The 19646-nt window shown below is 34.2% G+C and overlaps 1 protein-coding gene across 10 annotated transcripts in view; it reads right to left on the bottom strand.

Annotated features, from left to right (window-relative positions):
* The window catches only part of ARHGAP21 (Rho GTPase activating protein 21), a 132821-nt gene that overhangs the window by 12890 nt on the left and 100285 nt on the right, over window positions 1-19646 (bottom strand). For 6 of the 10 annotated variants that reach the window (XM_079106289.1, XM_079106294.1, XM_079106291.1 and 3 more), the window contains 8 exons: window positions 17474-19370; window positions 9554-9712; window positions 9331-9433; window positions 6655-6691; window positions 4101-4226; window positions 2923-3207; window positions 319-383; window positions 105-244 (listed from right to left, as the gene is read on the bottom strand). In XM_079106289.1, coding sequence (XP_078962415.1) covers window positions 105-244; window positions 319-383; window positions 2923-3207; window positions 4101-4226; window positions 6655-6691; window positions 9331-9433; window positions 9554-9712; window positions 17474-19370 — 2812 coding nt within the window. The remainder of the gene's footprint in view (window positions 1-104; window positions 245-318; window positions 384-2922; window positions 3208-4100; window positions 4227-6654; window positions 6692-9330; window positions 9434-9553; window positions 9713-17473; window positions 19371-19646) is intronic. The other 4 variants (XM_079106293.1, XM_079106295.1, XM_079106290.1 and 1 more) reach the window with 1 other exon arrangement.

Below are 19646 nucleotides of genomic sequence, written 5' to 3'. Positions count from 1 at the left end.
TCGGGGTCAGTACAAATGGTACCGAAAAACATGAAAATACCTTTAAGATCCCCATTTAAACATTTTATTTGTTACAATTTACCCAAGAAAGCTAGCATTGGTACCTTTGCTGAGAAGTTTCCTTTCAGACTCTTCCTTGGGAGAATGTGGGCTTTGAGTCTTTGGCTCTGATTTAGCACCAAGTAAAGTTTGCCTGATGCTGAGACTCTGGCGAGGTGTTTTTGGCAACTGATCTGCTTTGCTGCTAAAAGAAATGAACATTTTTTAATGGCTCCTTTTTTACATACAAATTAACTCTTGGCAGGATGGGATTCTCACCTCATCAGATTGTTATATTCTTTTATTCTCCGACTAATTAAGTCCCTGTTAGTAACTCCAGTGTCCTACAGAGTAAACAGAAGGTAATATTAAAAAGTCAGTACCAAGCATAAATAGGTGATTCTTATCAGTGGAGCTGTTTTAAGGACTACTCAACATCACCATGTGACAGATATTCCAAGTACCTTCTGACATTGCCAAAAGTTTTATTTTATGTATTCATACAATAATTAGAATAGTTTCAGCAAGCAACAAGATATTCAATACTTATTGATCTGTCACTCTAAAATGACAGGGCAACAGATGTCAGTTTCTTTAATACTTTGTAGATGGATACAATATCCTTATTTTATTTACTTTTTTTAATGTGGTGCTAAGGATCAAACAAGCTCTCTACCACCGAGCTCCAGCCCCAGCCCAGTTTCTTTAATACTTAAATGATGAGCACTTAATACTATTGGATAGAAGATTGAAAAATACTGCCAGAATTTATTAATAATTTGTAGTAACAGTGAGATTGAAGGTCAGTTAGTATCAGAAGGGGCAGATTATCAAGGACTTATTCATTTTTTTTAAACCTTAGCAGGTTAATGTTTATAACATGATAAATTCAAAGGGGAACATAAGTTTTTTCCTAGTGATTCCAATTATATGTTGATGTGTGTTCTCAATTTTTTAACTTGTCTTATTTTGCTTATAATGAAAAACAGTTTACAAAGAATTTTGATTGTTTTGTTCCAAAGTTTTCAATGGACATTTCCATTGGATCAGATGATTAAGATCTAGAATAAGATTGCCTTATTTTAAATCCTAACTCTGACATTAAACTTATGAACCTGGGGAAATTACTTAATCTCTATTTGCCAGTTTACTTGCTTATAATCCATATGGTTGCTAAGATTAATTCACGTAAAATCTTTAAAACAGTGTCTGCCATGGTATATGTTCAGCAAATCATTTTTTTAATGCATAAAACTGGGGGGAAATATCCGTGTTTTAAGATTGGATGATGATAATGACTGACATTAAATGTTTATTAACTGCCAGGCATTATATTACATTCTTCATGAGCAGTATCTCATTCAATCCTCAAAACAGCTGTTTCAAAGATGAAATCATCTGAAGGAATTTTAATGATACTATGTCTAATAGACAAATGACACACAGCAGTATTTAGTAAATGGGAACTCCTTTAAACCATTACTTAAAGCTGAAATCTACATCTGTGATCTTATTCTCCCTGTTTCTTTTACAAAATTCAGGTCCAATATTGTCTACAGTGAGTGGTGGCAGGACAAAGGTTGTGTTGACAAAGATCTGGTGTTAATTTTTAATCACAATCAAGGCGGGGGAAAACTAGCAGAAGAAACTGGCACTTTTCTTCATGGTGTAAGTTTTCATAATTTGAATTATAAACAATGAAAATGATTAAATTGTAGAACATAATTTGTATGGCTTTACAAGGAACATACTTCTGAATAATGTGAGCAAAAGAAAAGAAACTGGTGTGTGCTTTTTTCGGTCATAACAGGCACAAAAAGTGAGACAAAATGTAGGAGGAAAATTGAAGAAAACTGGGGGGAAAAAAGGGAGCACTCTTGAGCAAAAGTTTGATTTCATTATCACTGGGTTTTTTTCCCCATAGTTTATAGCTATATGTAAACATATCTTTAAAACTACCTTTCCTATTGAAATCTGCTGTAAACTCTCAGAAACTTTATTCCTCATGAAAAAGAAAAGCTGACAATTTTTGATGGTGTACACTTTCTTAGGAACCAACTACTATACTACACTAGGCTATATTTTTGCCTATATAATTCAATTAACAAAAATCAGGCCAGTATCTCTGCCTTTACATAGTAATTCCTGCCCACCCACTCCAACCCACCCCAGTACTGGGGATTAAAACCAGGGGTACTCAACCAGTGAACTACATCACCAGCCCTTTTTTAAATTTTGAAACGGGATCTTGCTAAATTGCTGAGGCTGGCCTTGAATTTGTGATTCTCTTGCCTAGACCTCCTGAATCATTATGACTGCAGGTATGTGCCTCTGTTATGTTAAGTAGTTTTATACTAACCTAAGCCCACAATAATTCTGTTTTTGAAATCAGGAAACAGACCCAGAAAAATCTGGACATAAAAGTTCAACTGACCCTCTCTATCCACAAGTCCCTCATCTGAAATAGACTTTTTTTCTTAGTCCCTTAACAATACAGTGTAACAACGATTTGCTTAGCATTCACATTACAGGTAGAGATTTAAAGTACACAGAAGCATGTTCATAGGGTCTTGAGCATCTGCAGATTTGGGTAGCCAGGGACAGTCCTAGAATCAATCCTCACATATAGCAAGGGATAACTAGAATGATCAGGATTTGAAACAAAGGTATCCTATCTGTGGTTTATTGCTTCTGAGAAGGTCTGCAAAGTATGAATAGTCTATGTTTCTAGTTCAGTAATGGTGATTTTTAAATAAGTTAAAATAATCTAAAAAGGCACACACTTGAGTTTTCTTTTGATTGGTCATTTTTAAAAGAAAATAGCACATTATAATGTTTTGTAAAAATGTATCAGATTCTTTCAGTCATCTTTTAAACACGTACCTCTTCGTTTAGGTTGCTACTTTCCTGGATAGTCTTGATCCATGCTAACATATCATCTCTGTCTTCTGCCTGAAATAGGCATTCACAATCAGATGTGGTAAGTCGAAACACATTTTTCCTCTTGGTCTCACTGTAAGAGATGTCTATCAGGCAAGCATTAACACTGATGGGTTGCTCTTCATCAGAAGGAAGCATCTGCTCTCTCTTATCTTTGTACAAGTACAGTGAATGGCCCCGAAGTACAACATACATCTGTTTCCAAGGCCGAATACTTCCACCAACTCTCTGGAAAACACAAATCGTTCCATGAATACACAACACATGGCTAAATCTTTGTGACAGGATAAACATATTGAACGACACCTTTAACATGTGCATACAGACACAAGCACACACCCAGTATGGCAGGTGTCTGATTTACTTTAATATATGTTTTGTTAGGAAAGGAAGGATAAAAAAGTGGAGTGTAAATCCCTCAGGCAACGTATTCATATCAAAATCAAGAATAAGTGAAATCCCAACTTTAGTTGGGAAGATAAAATGAAAAAAGAAATTAAAGTTTTGCAAAATATATTTAAAAATTAATCAGAAAAATCTCTAGATAAAAGTGGGACTTAAGACAAGTCTTAGCTTGAAAATGATACACACTACAGAAGGAGTCCCCAAAACAACACATACAAATGATGAATTAAGTTACCAAAGTTGATCAACTTTATTTGGTAAAGCAAAAATATGCATATTCAAAGTAGGTCCTCTTAAAAATTTTAAATTCTTGCAGTATTAAAATGTTCTCATAAATAAGCTGATCAAATATTATAGGAAATTGTTATGGCAAACTTTTATTATATTTGGAGTCTACCTGATGAAGCACATAACCTAATATTTGTTAAATAAAATGAAACAAGAAAATTATAAAAAAGCAGAGTTCCTTCTTACTTTTACCTTAGCAGCATGTAAGAGAATATTGTCTACCAATTGTCAATATTGTCTACCAATTGTCAATACATAGACTAAAAAATAATAAAATCAGTGATCAAAATCTTCTTAAGTCATCTTTCTTTTATGTAGGAGATATTTTTTCCTCTTTAATCTGGACATCTTTTCATTTTACATACACACAGTATGCTTTGTCAGGGCCTGCATTTTTGACATTTACAGGAGCTGAGTAAATGCACTACCTTGCCCTTATCAGTGACAAGTGGTCGAAAATGGAGCCACCCTTCCTTTGCAGCATCACTGAAAACCTCTGAGGAAGAATCCTTTCTGGATCCAGAGTCTTCCGATGACTTTTGACTGTCTGTGATCTACAGAAAAGGCCAAGAAAACATAGTCAAATGTCAGCTTTTTCATTTATAAATATTTGCATATTTCAAGTTGCTTTGCCAAAAGTCTTATGTTCCAAGTGAAGAGTTAGCTATTTTTTGGAAAATCCTAACTTCCTAATCGCATAAGAAAAATTTCTAGTCTTGTTTTAAAAATATTATTAAAGTCATCTGAAGGAATTTTAAAATATAAACTGATTTTTCCTGCTCTCATGAATTTGTATTGTAGCAGGAAAAAAAATGACTGTTTGAGATTTGTGTCCATTGGAGAATGAAAATAGCAAGATGCAATAATCAAGGACTGAGTAGCAACTCTAAGTTGGTGGTGCTGAGGCAAGATCTTTCTGAAGAAGTAACATTTAGTTGACATCTGGAGGAAAAAAGAGCCAGTCATAAAGGGTAAGAGGGATAAAAATTTCAGGGAAAATGTATGTTCATCATTATCATTTTAAATATCCACTGTTCAATGTGAGTTACCAGATGTTTTGGTTTAGGTTCCTTAGGCTATGGTAGGATGAGTAAAGGGAAGCTGTTAAAAAGTGATGAATCAGAGAGTAACACGTGTTCACATAGTTCAAAGATTAAACTGAATGCTGTATGAGAATGGATTCTAAAAGGGCAAGATGAAAAGATGAGTTATTGTAGGAATCCAAGTGACAAACAAATGGTTTAGATAAGTGAAAAGAGGAAGGTATGCAAAGATTGAGGGTATGTTTTAGAGAATGAATAGAATTAGGGCTGGGGATATAGCTCAGTTGGTAGAGTGCTTGCCTTGCAAGCACAAGGCCCTGGGTTCAATTCCCAGCACTGCACAAAAAAAAAAAAAAAAAAAAAAAAAAAAATTACTGTGGGGGAGAGTGAGCATAGAAGAAACAAGACTAATTTCTAGAATGTGGCTTGAGCAATGGTGAATAAAAGTAAATTTAGTGAGATGGGGAAAACTAAGTGATAAACCAGTCTGAGGAAATCAAGATACATTGCTCATGTAGAGCTTGAATTGTTTATTAAAAGTCTCAATGAAGCTGTCATATAGTAAGTAGCTTATATAAGCTGCAGTTTGGGGGAAAGGTCAGGGCAACACAAACACTGGGAGACCTCTGTGTAAGATCATCAAGGAAATCGAGGTAGATAAAGAATGGGTAAGAACAAGTTCTAGGTACTCCAACATTTTACATATTAGGCAGGAACAGAACTGCCAGCAAAGTAGACTTAGAGATAAAAGGAAAGCAGAAAAGATGCTAAAATGGAATCCAGCACATGGAAATATTTCAAGGAAGGATTGGCAAGTTGTGTTGGATAATATTGAAAGGTCAAGTAAATTAAAAATCAAGTAATCAGGGGCTGGGGTTGTAGCTCTGTGATAAAGAGCTTATCTAGCATGTGTGAGGCACAGGGTTTGATCCTCAGCACCACATACCAATCAATAAATAAAGGATTGTGTCCATCTACAACTAAAAATTTAATAAAAAATGTTTTTAAAAAGTTGGGGCTGGGGCTGTAGCTCAATGGCAGAGCACTTGCCTAGCATGTGTGAGGCACTGGGTTTGATCCTTAGCATCATGTTAAAAATAAACAAAGGCAGTCTGTCCATCTATAACTACAAAAAAACCAAAATAAAAAACCAAACAGTAATCATTAGTTTTGGAACCTGAATGTCTCTGGCAACCTCGGCATGAATGGTGTCATTCTCGTGTGTGGACTGAGAAGCACAGAATAGACAATCTTTTCAAGGAAATCAGTGTAAAATATAGAGGTGAAAGCAGGAGTACTACCTAGAGGGGGCAGTGGCTTCCAGGAAGGTTTCTGTTTAATGTAGGGAATAGAACATAACTGTTATACAAGGGTGAATGAGCCACTAGAAAGACAATGCTTCTGCAGAGGAGAAAGGGGCATGAGTGAGTGGTGACCCAATCCAAAGGACTGTGGGTACTGGTTTTCCATAGTTTTTCAAGTAAAAAGATGGTTGAGATAAGGAAGGCAGAAAGTGTGGGCATTAATGCAAGCTGACAGATATTTTTGGAGATGGTAAGGAAGGAATGTCTCATCATTTCTATTTTTTCAATGAAGCATGAGGGAAGGTTACAGAAGAAAGGATAGAGGTGGGCTGAAGGGAGAGGGTGGAGAAGTCATGAAATAATTCTAAGAATAGAAAAATAAACACACAATATAAAACAGAAGGATTGCTAAGTTAGATTTGTGGCCATGAATTAAGAAAAATAAGCAGTATATGAATATGTGTGGAAATTAGAAATGTTCATAATATTTTCAAAAATGCAACTGACAGTCACAGAAAAAAAGGTTATGACATTTAAATATTAAATATCCAATGGATAACAGAGAGACTTTTTATGAAGAGTAAACTAAAGTAAACATTTATTTGCTTGATGTTTTAAAAATATTGAATACTAACCTTGATACCCTTCAGGCTCGATACATGCTTAAAGGATCTGTTGGGAAAGAAGTGTATTTGCAATTAGTACAAAAAATAACTTAATGTAAGAATCTAAACACTGCACATAACCTTTCATTAAGGAAATGACATTTCACCATTACCATGTTAAAAGTTCACTATTCAATGTAAGTGAAAAAAAAACAGATAATTTTATAAATACTTAAATTTCCAATAACAGAAACTTTCTTAGCTGATCTGGCAAAGAGTTTTAAAACTGTTTCTGTGTAAGTGTGTGATTTTCTTATCCAAGATCAAAGAAAAAACTATTCGGGCTAAACACTGGTCTTTGTTATTAGGTGACCACGGCTATAAAGCTAGGGTAAGGATTTCCATGGTACTTATTATGCTCTGTAAGTAGCTGGTTTTAGCGGTCAGTTAGAGAGTGTGGTACACCTCTACACATGGAGTTGGTAGGTATCCTGACCTGTAAATGCAGCAGCCAGAGCACTACCACATTGTGAGTGTTTTCAAGAAGGTGAATGACAAATGTTGTCTGCAAAAAGGCTTAAGGCTTTAGGAGACCGGTCTATATTAAAGTATTCAAAATAACTTTTCAAAATTCATTTACAGAACTCAAAATTTTAAGATAGCTAAAATCTTTTTAAGGCTAAAAATGTCACTGACCTCTCCTGTCAGAAACCATACCAATGAACAAGGTAATCAGGCAGTTATATAATCTTGAACAGTACAGGGAGATAATACCTTCTAAAGTGAAGTGAACAAAGAAGGGTGGCTAAATGCAGTGAAGTAAAAAATGGATACAGAGGGGACACCATTTGTTACATATCTCAAAACTGTAGTTCACTGAGAGATCAAAACCAATATCCCCTTGTTTGGAACAATGAGAAACAGGGGCTAGGGTCAGTGACAGAAATTTTAAGATACAAGGAAAAAAAAAATGAGGAAAAAATCCTGTCATCTTTGCAGGAAGCAGTGAACAGCTAGTGCAGGACAACAGAGAATGAAAATGTGGCAGTTACTGACATTTTTTTAGTGAGGGGAAACTAAAGGTTAAAATAGCTCCCAAATCCATCCTGGGATCATTAGAAAAATTCCTGCTGGGCTGGAACACTGTGCCCTGGCCATACCTCACCACAAATCTCCCACCAGTGGCTTGTCTAACATTATAATGAAATAAAAATCTAATGGATACTTCAGAGTATCTTATACAAAGATAATAAAAAAGAAAGACTATATCACAAAAGAGGTCAATATTACCTAAATTAAGTATGTCAATAAAATATCCATAAGAATCTAAGAGCTAGAAAAGCTGATTTACAAAAAATTCAGAATTTCAAAAAAGCATAAATAATGGGTAAGAGCCCTACCAAATAAGAGAAACATAAAACTATTATAATTAATAGAATCTAGTATACATGACCAGACAGATAAATCAATTGAAGGAGCCCCAAAATAAAAGAAGATACAAATAATTTAGTGTATAATAAAGATGATGTATCAGTGGGAAAAGGATGATAGTCAATAGATGCTTTCGGGACAACTGAAAGAAACTGGAAAATACAAGGTTGGCACTATCTCAAATCAAAGTTGTAAATATACAAAAAAGAAAAACATAAGTACACATTGCAGGATTTTATAATTTTGGAGTTAATATGGACTTTTTCAGTAAGAATCAAAATCCAAAACCACAAAAACATTCCCTAAGTTCAACCACAGTGGTTAAAAAAAAGCGCCAAATTAAAAAAATCTGAATTGGGAAGAGACTTATAATGCTTATTACTGGAAAAGTTATGTTTTTTTTAATATACTAAGGGTTTGTAGAAATCAATAAGAAAAACCAGTAGAAAATGGGCACAAGATATGAAAAAGCAGTTCATGAAAAATGTCAAATATATGATGTTCAATTGATATTTCAAAGTAAAACTATGATACCATAAGATCTATTTTTAAAATAAAAAATGATATACTGCATTGGTGAGAGTAATGGAGACTTCTGTACATAGTTGGTTGGAATATGATTTGACACAATCTTTATGAAGAGCAACTGACAACAGATATTAGAGTAAAAAAATAAATACACATCCCTTGATGCAACAATCCTAGTGACACTTATACTCACACATGCTAAATTAACTGTAGAAAATATAGTCAATGAAGTATTGTTGTAGCATAAGATTTAGTAAGATCTAGAATATGAATTAAATATATTCAATAGAAATTTAAGCAATTATGAAAAAGAATGTGGCAAGAATATGTGAATGGAATGTGGAAGGATCTCCTAAACATTATGTATACCAACTACCATTTGTTTATCAAAATAATTAGAACACAAACACATATAAATGTGTGTAAGTGATTTTACACACAGAATAGCTCTAGAATTATACACAAGAAAACAGAGTTATGTCTGGGTGGTACTGAGAGGTTGCAGGTATGGGTAGGAGGAGTGTTGGTGTGTGTGTATATACATACCATGTTTGTATATTACTGACTTAAAAAATTTTTTAAAAATTCAATTGAATACATTAGACAACTTTGATTTCATTTTTATTTGCCTTTCTAATGATGAAGTTAGAAAATATAAGGCAATCTTAAATTCCATATCTATATGCCAAACTTATACCGAACACTCACCCATATACAAATATTTAAAATAGTACACACAAGACTTACAATTTTGCATCTTCTCTATAATCATCCAGACCCTCATCGTATGATTTTGATCTTTCTGTCTTTGAGTTGGGCTGGGCATCCAGGCTAGGAGGTCCAACAGATTCTGTAATTAGAACCCAACATTCATGCATTTGCAAGTGGTTTTCAGATTCTTTTAATGGTGAAAAGATCAGTTTGTCATATTATTCTAAGATATAATTTGTATAACCAATCTTAAATGTACCTTGGTCGTGGGAGAGCTGACGTCGAATTAAAGGAGCTGAAGTTGTGAGACTGGGAGGAACTGTTGCTATGGAGGGGACTTGAGAGGTAGAGGCAGAGATAACAGCAGAAGCAGGGATATGGGCAATGTCATGATCAATGCTAGGGCTAGTTGGTTCATCTATAAGAAATAGGAAGATAAACATTGGAAAAATTAAAAACCCAAATATATTAATAATACAACTAACAGCCAATAATCATTACTAAAAGAGCCAGATAAATATTTTAATACTTAACCAACAACAAACCAACAAATGATATATTTGATCTTCTAAAAATATACTTACACAGTTTTTTATTCTAGTCATTCCAAATAAATTTCAGAATATGGCATAACAAATTAAATGAGTTGTCTTGTCTACCCGGTGATAATCAAGGTACCAAAGATTATAGGTATTCAGAACCTAAACTTATCAAAGCAGATCAATAATCATACAGTAAAAAACTAAAAAAAAAAAAAACAACCAAAAAACCTAAAAAACTACTTATCAAATTTTAAATGCATTATAATTATCAATTCGGGAAGCTAAGCAAGGTAATTTGGATAAGGTCTACCTTTCAAAGTTCCGTTTCTCACATCTTCCCTCTCCACCACATTCCCACACAAATGTATCTTTAATTTTTGTAGAAAGACAAAGAAGCTCAGTCTGTAGTTGTCAGAAGTTGTGTATTACCAGGGCCACTGCTAGTATAATTGGTACCTTTGTGTAAATCACAAAAAAGCATTCCCTGGTAGATGTTGGTTTTGGCCTTCCCCATTTGCCTTCTTGAGCAGATACCCTTGTACCCTTATAGAAAAATGAGTATTTTCTAGGCACTATGAATTTTAAGTTTCCCAAAGTCAGTCTCTATCATATACAAATTCACATGCATGCATAATAGCCAACATATAGCCAACTGACTAGTTAATAGCACCATTATAAATACTTTGTATTATTACTTCCTATAATAGTGGTGAAATTATAAGAATACTCTTTCACAGACAAAGACCAAGACAGATTAAGTAACTTGCATAAAAGTTGCAAAACTCTGGGATGGAATTTGAACTCAATCTGATACCTGAGAGGTCCTGCTCTGTTTGGCTTTCGTTTGATGAACTTTCAAAAGCTCAATCAAAATTTCTCTTGTAAAAACTTTAGTGGTGTAAATTCTAATATTTTAGGCCAAGAGAATGTAATTTAATAGAATGTTGAAACTATAATCTTTAAAATTAAATGTCTTATTACACCTTTTATATTATAATGATAAAACAGGTTTGATTCCTTGATTCAGAAGGTCAAGTTATTAATTCTGACTGAATTCTAAGAATCCTGTATCATCTTAATGATCAGCAGTATTCCAATAAGGAGGGTTCATGCTTATAAAAGTATAACATTTGAATTTCATGACTAAATCAGTATATTCTGAATATCTTATGATTGTTTCTGGTTTTGCAATTTTTATTAAAAGCACCTCTACATTTTAGCAAAAGAAAACATCTGAAAATCTACAAGTCACTTCTACTAAGTATATGACAGTTTATTATGACAGAATTCAATAATTCCATCTAAAATGAAGGAGCTACACGAAGTTTTTAAACTAATTCAGTGAAGATAAAAATTTATTATTAAAACTTATAGCATTTAAAACTATCATTAGGATTTAAATTATCAAAAATTTAACAAATTTTGGGCTGATTATAGCTCAGATGGTAGAGGGCTTGCCTTGCATGCATAAGGCCCTGGGTTCAATCTCCAGTACCACAAAAAAAAAAAAAAATTTTTTTACAAATTTCTTTATATGAAACAGAGATAAAGTAAGTGGATTTTATGGACTCTTGTTCGCAATCATACAATGAGTCATAAATACTGAAATGAATAGGAAAATACCATTATTTTCTAGAAACTACCTGGCATACGTATACAGTATAACTGTATTAACAGTCTTAAGAGATTTTTGTAGTAAAAACATTCAATTCACAGAATGGTTCACATAGATCAAATGAACAAATTAACAAGGAGAAAAAGATATAAAAACCTATTTTTAAAAGAATTGAGAAGATACTCCTGTCAGATAACATTTCTCAAAGCCAAGAAACTATCCCTGGGCAAATGTGGTCATCATATCTGTTAAAGGGTGCCTATGAGATGCTGTGAAATAAATCTTTTAGGAGAATAATTATATGACTTGTTAAAGTAATTTTTAAATATATATTATTTAAAATAAAACATGGAGTGAAATTAAATTGTACATGGATTAGACATTAAAAAAATTTCAAAGGCAAGCTTTGTTTTCTTTTAAATGAGTCTGGATTTGCTGGTGGGACTCATTCAACCTCTTTTGACTTACTACATTTTGGAGGATATTGTTTGAAACTGACAAATGGTTGTACATATTTATAGAGTACAGCTGGTGTTTTAATACATATATACATTGTGTAATGATCAAATTGGCGTGATTATCCATCGTAAGCATTTATCATCTGTGGTGAGCATATTCAAAAATCTCTCTCCTAGATATTTTGAAACATTATAGTCACTCTACTGTGCAATAGAACACTGGAAGTTATTCTCTTTGAAACTGACCAAATTATGTGTATGTTCATGTCATGTATAATTGTTACACACCAATAAAAATTAATTTTAAAAAATTATTTCTTCTACTTGAAACTTTGTGCCCACTGAAATTTTCCCCCTTCCTTTTCTCCTCCCTTCATCACTCCCTGGTCTCTGGTAACCATTACTTTACTCTCTACTTTGATAAGGTCAATTTTTTCATATTTTATATATGAGTGAGATCCTATGGTATGTCTTTGTGCATCCAATGTATATTTCACCCCAATTTAGGATGGCAATTATCAAAAAGACAACAAATAACAAATGCTATCAAGGCTGTGGAGAAAGGGGAACTCCTTTTTTTTTTTTTTTTGGTGCTGGGGATCAAACCCAGGGCCTCATGCTTGCAAGGCAAGCACTCTACCGACTGAGCTGTCTCCCCAGCCCCAGAAAGGGGAACTCTTGACAGGAATATAAACGTAGCACAACCATTATGGAGAACAGTATGGAAGTTCCTCAAAGATCTAAAAATAGAACTACATATGATCCAGCAATCCCAGTGGTGGGCATATATCTAAAGGAAATGAAATCATTGTATCAGAAGGGTAACTGCAAAGCTCATGTTTATAGAGGCACTATTCACAGCAGCCAAGATTTAGAATCAACCTAAATGCTAACAATGATGAATGGATAAAGAAAACCTGATGTATATACTCAATGGAACACTATTCATTTGTAGAAAAGGATGAAATACTGTTATTTGTCAGTAAGAAAATAGTTGTTCAAATGAAAAATGAAACTACTGGGTTGTCACATTTTCAATTTCTAGATTTTTAAATAATCAAACTTATAATACATAAGTGTGTTTTGCATATTTTAGTTTAAATGTCTTAATGTAATAAATGACATATCTAAAATGAAGATGACTGATTATTTTCAGAATATTTATATTGACAATATTTTAGGGCTAATAACTAGCTATTGTCGAGCACTATTATCAATCATTCATGTTAAACTGAATTATATAATCAAAGAACTGGGTTAAGAAATGAAGCCTTAATTCACTTTTTTCACTAAAATTCCCACAGCTCTTCATAACAAACAGAAGATTGAGGATACTTTTTAAAAAACTCAGTGTCATCAGTTTCTTTCTTTCTTTTTGCACTGTTGGGAATTGAACCCAGGGCCTTGGGCTTGCAAGGCAGGTGCTCTACAAACTGAGCCTCCTCATCACTATTTCTTAACCCATAAAAAGTATAAGACTTAATGTTCAAAAATTTTGTCTTTTGAAAAACAGTGTTTTTCACAATATATATCACATAAATCAATATGGATTTTTTCCAAATAGAAACTATTGAGTTATTATGTTTATATTTATTATTTATATCTGATTAAGAAATTTTTACTATGGTTTTTTAAATCAAATATTCTAGAAGGACAGCTCAGATTTCACAAAGCAAGAAAAACAGGAACATACAAAAATTAAGCAAACATTGTGAAATTTTATGTATAACTATTAGAGTTATCAAATACCAAACATTAAAAAAAATACAAAAATTCAAAATAGATTAAAGACTTTAATATTTGACATGAGACTATTAGAAGAAAATACAGAGGAAAACACTCCATGACATTAGTTTGGGCAAGGAGTTTTTGGACAAAGAGCCTAAAAGCAGAGGGAACTTAAAGCAAAAATAGACAAAAAAGAATTATTATAACAAGCCTAAAAGTTTCTGCAGAGCAAAGGAAACAAAGTAAAAAGTCAATCCACAGAATTAAAGTACTTGCAAACTATACATTTGACAAGGTGTTAACACCCAAAATATATCTGAAATGCAATAGCAAAAAACAACCTGATTAAAAAAATGACATATTTCTTAAAAGAAGACATATAAATTGCCAGTAGATTTATGAAACAATACGCAACATCACCAATTATAAGAAAAATGCAAATCAAAAACACAATAAAATACCAACTGACTCAAGTTAGAATGGCTATTATCAAAAAGAAAAAACACAAGTGTTGGTGAGGAAGGCGCAAAGTACCTTTTCACACTCTTGATGGTGAATGTAAATTAGTATAGCCATTATGCAAAATGATGTGGAGGCTCAAAATATAAAAAATAGAACTACCATATAATCCTGCTTTCCCACTACTGGGTATATATCCAAAGGTAAGGAAATCAGTATGTCAAACAGACACCTGCACTCCTACATTTATTGTAGCACTATTCACAGTAGCCAAAATATGGAATCAATTTAAGTGTTCATCATTGAACCAATGGATAAAGAAAATGTGGTATATGCACACAACAGAATACTATGCCTCCTAAAAAAGGATGAAATTCTATAATTTGTAATAACATGGGCAAGCTTGGGAGGACACTGTGTTAAATGAAATCATTCAAGAACCCAAAAGACAAATACCATCTGAACAAACTCGCATGTGGAATCTAAAAAAGTTGATCTCTTAGAAGTAGACAGTAGAACAATGGTTACCAGAGGCAAGAGAAGGTAGAGGGTACATATGGATAAGGACAGATAGGTCAACAGGTACAAAGTTATAGTTAGATAAGAGAAATAAGGGTAACTATGCCTAGCAATAATAAATTATGTATTTCAAAATATCTAGCTGTTTATTGAATGAATTTATAACAAAATGATAAATGGATGAGATGGATATGCTATTTTGACCATTACACAAGGTATACATGTATCAAAACATCACACTGTACCACCAAATAAGTACAATTAGTGTCAATTAAAAGTAAAGAAGACGAACAAAAAGCATGAAATGCAGCTTGTTTCTAGCTTCCTTTGAGAAATATGCATCTCCTCTTAACACCCAGTGTCCAATGCAGCAGGTTGGAACACAAAGGAAAGAGACCCTTCTAACATGAGCTGAGGTAGGAGGATTGTTTCTCACAGATGAATAATCACTCTAGAAAGAAGTACATAATCAATGTAGTTTAAATTTCATAATTATAGTTGAGAATAATTTTATAAAATTCAGTGAAATTATAAAAACTTTGCATAGACTGTGACAGAATAATCAGTTTCTTGATGTAATTTTGTTTTCTACTTGACCCCTCCTAAGAGGTAATCCTACTTCCTCCCCAAATTACATCACAAAAAGTTAATGTACATTAATATTACAATATTAGTTTTTATGTCAATAAAACTATATATTATAAAAGGAGGCATAAATCTATATAAATTGGAAGAAATTATGACTTAAAAATTATATGTGTTCCAAAATAGTTAAAGCTTGTATGTTTGTGTATCTCTGTGTGCGTGTTTATCTTTTTTACTAAAAATATGGAAACTGAATAACTGGTTCTGTTCCAACTCCTGCCATAAAGGACACTCACTGCAAATGTCTTGAAAAATCAATCTGTATCTCCTATACCTGTTTAAAATCTTTGGAATTTTTTCTTGTTCTTAAAGGAAAAGGAGAATAAATGCCACTAATAGATTTGTCTTAAATGTGATAAATATTCTTGGTTTTTGCCTTCCCAAGTATATGTTCAGTTTAAGTCAAATGATGTGAACAACAGGTATATAAAGTCAAATTACCTTTTTTTTTAAAAAAAAAAAGACAGCATCTCTTATTGTTGCCCAAGCTGGCTGGCCTCCATCTTCTAGTGGGCTCAGTTGATTTCCCTACCTCAGCCTCCTGAGCACAATTTTTACTACTCTAAAGTCATCTTATTATGTAGAAAGAAAATATATATTATATATAACATATATATATATAAAAAATATATATAACATTCTTATTATGTAGAAAGAAAATATATATTATCCTGATAAGATCTCACAAGCCTATGAAATACAGTCACAGGTGGTAGGTATTTTTAAAAAGTCATAGAACAATTGTTAGTCCTCAGCTGCTTTCTATAAAATATCTATTCTAGATGCTATAATTAAGTTCCATCTATGACAAGATTCAAGATTCTACTATTCACTGAGGTTGACTCTGAAGATGAAGATATGAACATGCGCACAATTTTGGTTAAGATCCCCCACAGTGTTTACAACTTGAATACATCATATTTATAAAAATTCTAGGTTATGTGGAAACTTTTAAAGTTGATTTGGATAGTGTCACCTGTTACTCTAATAGTTCAATAGACTGAAGTTTCTCTAGAAAAGAAAAACCCAGAACTATTGCTCACAGAGAAGCACATTGTATTATAAAATTATTGTTAGCCTATGAGATACCAGGGTAAGCAGGCGTGTGCCTTGATGACAGAGCAAGGGCCCAGTGTCATAAAACTCCGGATGGTGCTCTTCACAATGCCCTCTGTATGCATGGTGCCCTCAGAGGTGTGCTCTGTGATCATGTGGAATCAAGCTAAACTAGAGTCCCTATCTCTACCATTTACCTGTATGCTTCTAGGAAAGTTATTTACTCTTTCTATAGCTTAAAATGTCTCATTTATCAATGAAGATAATATTAAGGCATGTATCATAATCATGTTTTCAGATTATGTCTTAGAGCTGTATAGTAATTAAGAGAACTTTTTTTTGTTTTTGCTATACATTTAACCATTATCTAGAAATTATTATTCAGTCATCATTTCAACAAATATTTACTGAGTGAATGCCTTTTCTATGTCAAGCAGTGTTCTAAGGAATTGGGGACATCAAAGTGATCCAGAGATTTAAAATCTCAGCTTTCATGTACTTTACATTTTAGTTCTACAAAGAAACATGTACTAAAAAGTACAAAATAACCTCTGTGGACATGTGTAGGGCACCTATTTTGGATAGGTTGGACAGGAAAGCCTGTTTGGATAAGGTAATATCTGAGCAGAGATCCAAAACAAAGGGAGGGAGAGAGCCTTGTGATTATCTGTGGAATGTGTTCCAGGGCTGGGAACTGGCAGTGCCAGAGGACTGTAGAAGGGCACACTTAGCATGTTCCACAATAGCAAGGAGGCTAGTGTGGCAGCAGATGGGATGCAGGGGGGAGATCAAAACAGGAGATGGAATACTAAGCACTAAAGCTATTCCAATTGTTTTTCAACAACTTGAATCAACATCTGGGTACAACTGGTTTGCTGGAGTCTCCTGGTTCCTGATGGTGGGAATTTGTTTCATCAAAATTAAAATAAAAAATGGGTACTAGATACAAGCCGTTTTTAAAAAAGGAAAATTGAAACCAGAAATAATTTTAAGGATAAAAGATGACAGCTCTGGTTGAAGCACAACTTACAAAATTCAGAACACATGTTTTGTAAAGTCACAGTGCAAGATTTCTATGCCTGCAGAACTACAAATTATACTTTTCTGATAAGACTCACATAGTTGACGTTTTAGTCAATGACTCTAAATGAGCTCACCTATAAATGGGATGGAAGCCAAGGAATCACCAGGTGGGCTGGTACTTGAGGCCTTCCTTTCTTCCATTCTTTTTATATGGACCTCTCGGCGGGCATCATTCGGCAACCAGCAGGTGGTATCTGACCCAGTATCCTGGTCATTTACTGCTAAGATGTAAGATTGATGCCGTAAAGGCTGTGGTGTTTGGCGACCAGATGGAGGTTTTTCTCTTAGGATGACAGTTTCTTTATTATCTAAAGCATTTGATTGCTGAAGTTCAGCCTCTTGTAAATTTAGATCTTGATTCCTTTGAATAAGAGAGAGTTCTAAATCTGAAGTGCCCACACTCTCGCTCACCTGAGGGCCAGGCTTAACAGAAGCTCCAGATAAAGAGAGAGACTTCCCAGTCTCCACTTGGTGATCAGGGGTGCTTTCAGCTCTGAACCATGACTGCTGATTCAATACAATGTTTTGATGCAAGTGATTTACTGGTCTTTGGTCTTTGATAGACACCAATGAGTTCTGGCTGAATGATGGTTTTGTGACATGTGCAGAAGGTGCTTTCAGAGAATTACTCCGGACTTTTACAAGAGGTGACCTGTCTTGTGAAATACCCCGAGGCAGTGACGTTCCACCAGTAGTTTGAAAATTTCTGTTGGACTGCAGTGTTTTTAGATCTGGTGGAATTTTTTTAAACTGTGACACAGATCCCACTCCTCTACCACTCATTCGCCTATGATCAGAATTAACAACACTTGGAGCCACAGTCAAATTTGGACCTCGAAAAGATTTATGAATTTCTTGTTGCCTGGGCCTTTCATAAATACCTCTTCTATCATCCTGTTCAGTAAACCCACTCCACTTATAAGTCTGTTTTTTCTCCCCATTTAAATCAGGTATTTGACTTTCAGAATTAACATTTTCTAAGGTGTCACCCTGTCCCTCAATGTAATCCCATGAACGAGTTCTATGATTACTGAAAGTAACCGGTGGGGATGTCAGTGCTCCTTGAGATGCACTTCTTGGACAATACTTCATTAGCACAGAATCCTCCAGTCTTTCCTGGGACACACTGCGTTGCCGAATCTGAGCAGACTGGGGCACTCGATCATGAGAAGTGCTTCGGCGACGTACCTGCAAAGAAGTGCGGGTTGGTACCACCTGGTTATAATCCGCCGTGCTCTGAGATGCTGCTCTTAAACTATCCAATCTTTCTTGAATTGTCCGACAACCTATGTGCAATCGTCTGTTATCAATATACTCCTTGTAAGTTTTATAGTTTTTCCAGTCTATGTGCTGATGGGAATTTGGGGAATAGTGATTAACAGATACGGAAGGAGAATCCACAGCTGGAGATCTACTGTTTGAGATCCCTTCAGATTGTCCACTGTAATTTCCAGATTTAAGTAAAATTCCAGAAGGTTCTAATGACCTAGAACCTGTAGTCTGATGAATAAGATGGGCAGTAGGAATTGATGATGGTGGTGATGTGGTTCTTGACACTATTTTTAAAGGGGTCTGTTCACTTATACCATACCTTACTTCTTCAGTTCTGTGTGAAGGACCTGTATGGTTGTTTCTATTGGATAACAAGTCTACAACCTTCTCAGAAGGCACAATGACAGTCCTTACACTTTCATTGCAAACACACACTGCTGTGTTTGATTTTGCAACATCTGTTGGTGATGGAGGCACTTGTATTTCCATTCTATAAGCCCTGGCAGGTTGCGTCAGGACTGGTGTACTGGTTTGCTGTTTGCTCAATGATGAGTCTGGAGGAGATGTTTCAACTGGCTGTGCCATGGCTGAAGGGGCAGATGGCAACCAGGGATAGCAAATTGGTGGAGGTTCTGGTATATTACGGGCATTGCCACTGTAGGCTTCATTGCCTTTCAGGTAGGCATCTTGAGAATATGCCTATATGGAAATGAGAGAAAAGTATCACTTCAAATTCATAAAACAACAAAAATTCCCATATTTGTAGTTCACTATTTTACTTTACTATTTTTCCTTGTTCCTGAATGACACTTACTATAGCATGCATGCAAACACAACATTAAGGGATATTCCACATATCTAGAAAAGAGCTTTTCTTGTAGAAATCAAATAGATTGTAGAATATGCAACAAATGGATTACAATCATTTGTTTTCTCATAAGATGTAAGAGAACATCAAATTTTCCCTAAGCAATT

Source organism: Sciurus vulgaris (genome assembly GCF_902686455.1).
Source record: "Sciurus vulgaris genome assembly, chromosome: 12".
Lineage (NCBI taxonomy): Eukaryota > Metazoa > Chordata > Mammalia > Rodentia > Sciuridae > Sciurus > Sciurus vulgaris.
The sequence above is the reverse complement of the archived record's forward strand: the minus strand, read 5'-3'. Positions and strand labels throughout refer to the sequence as shown.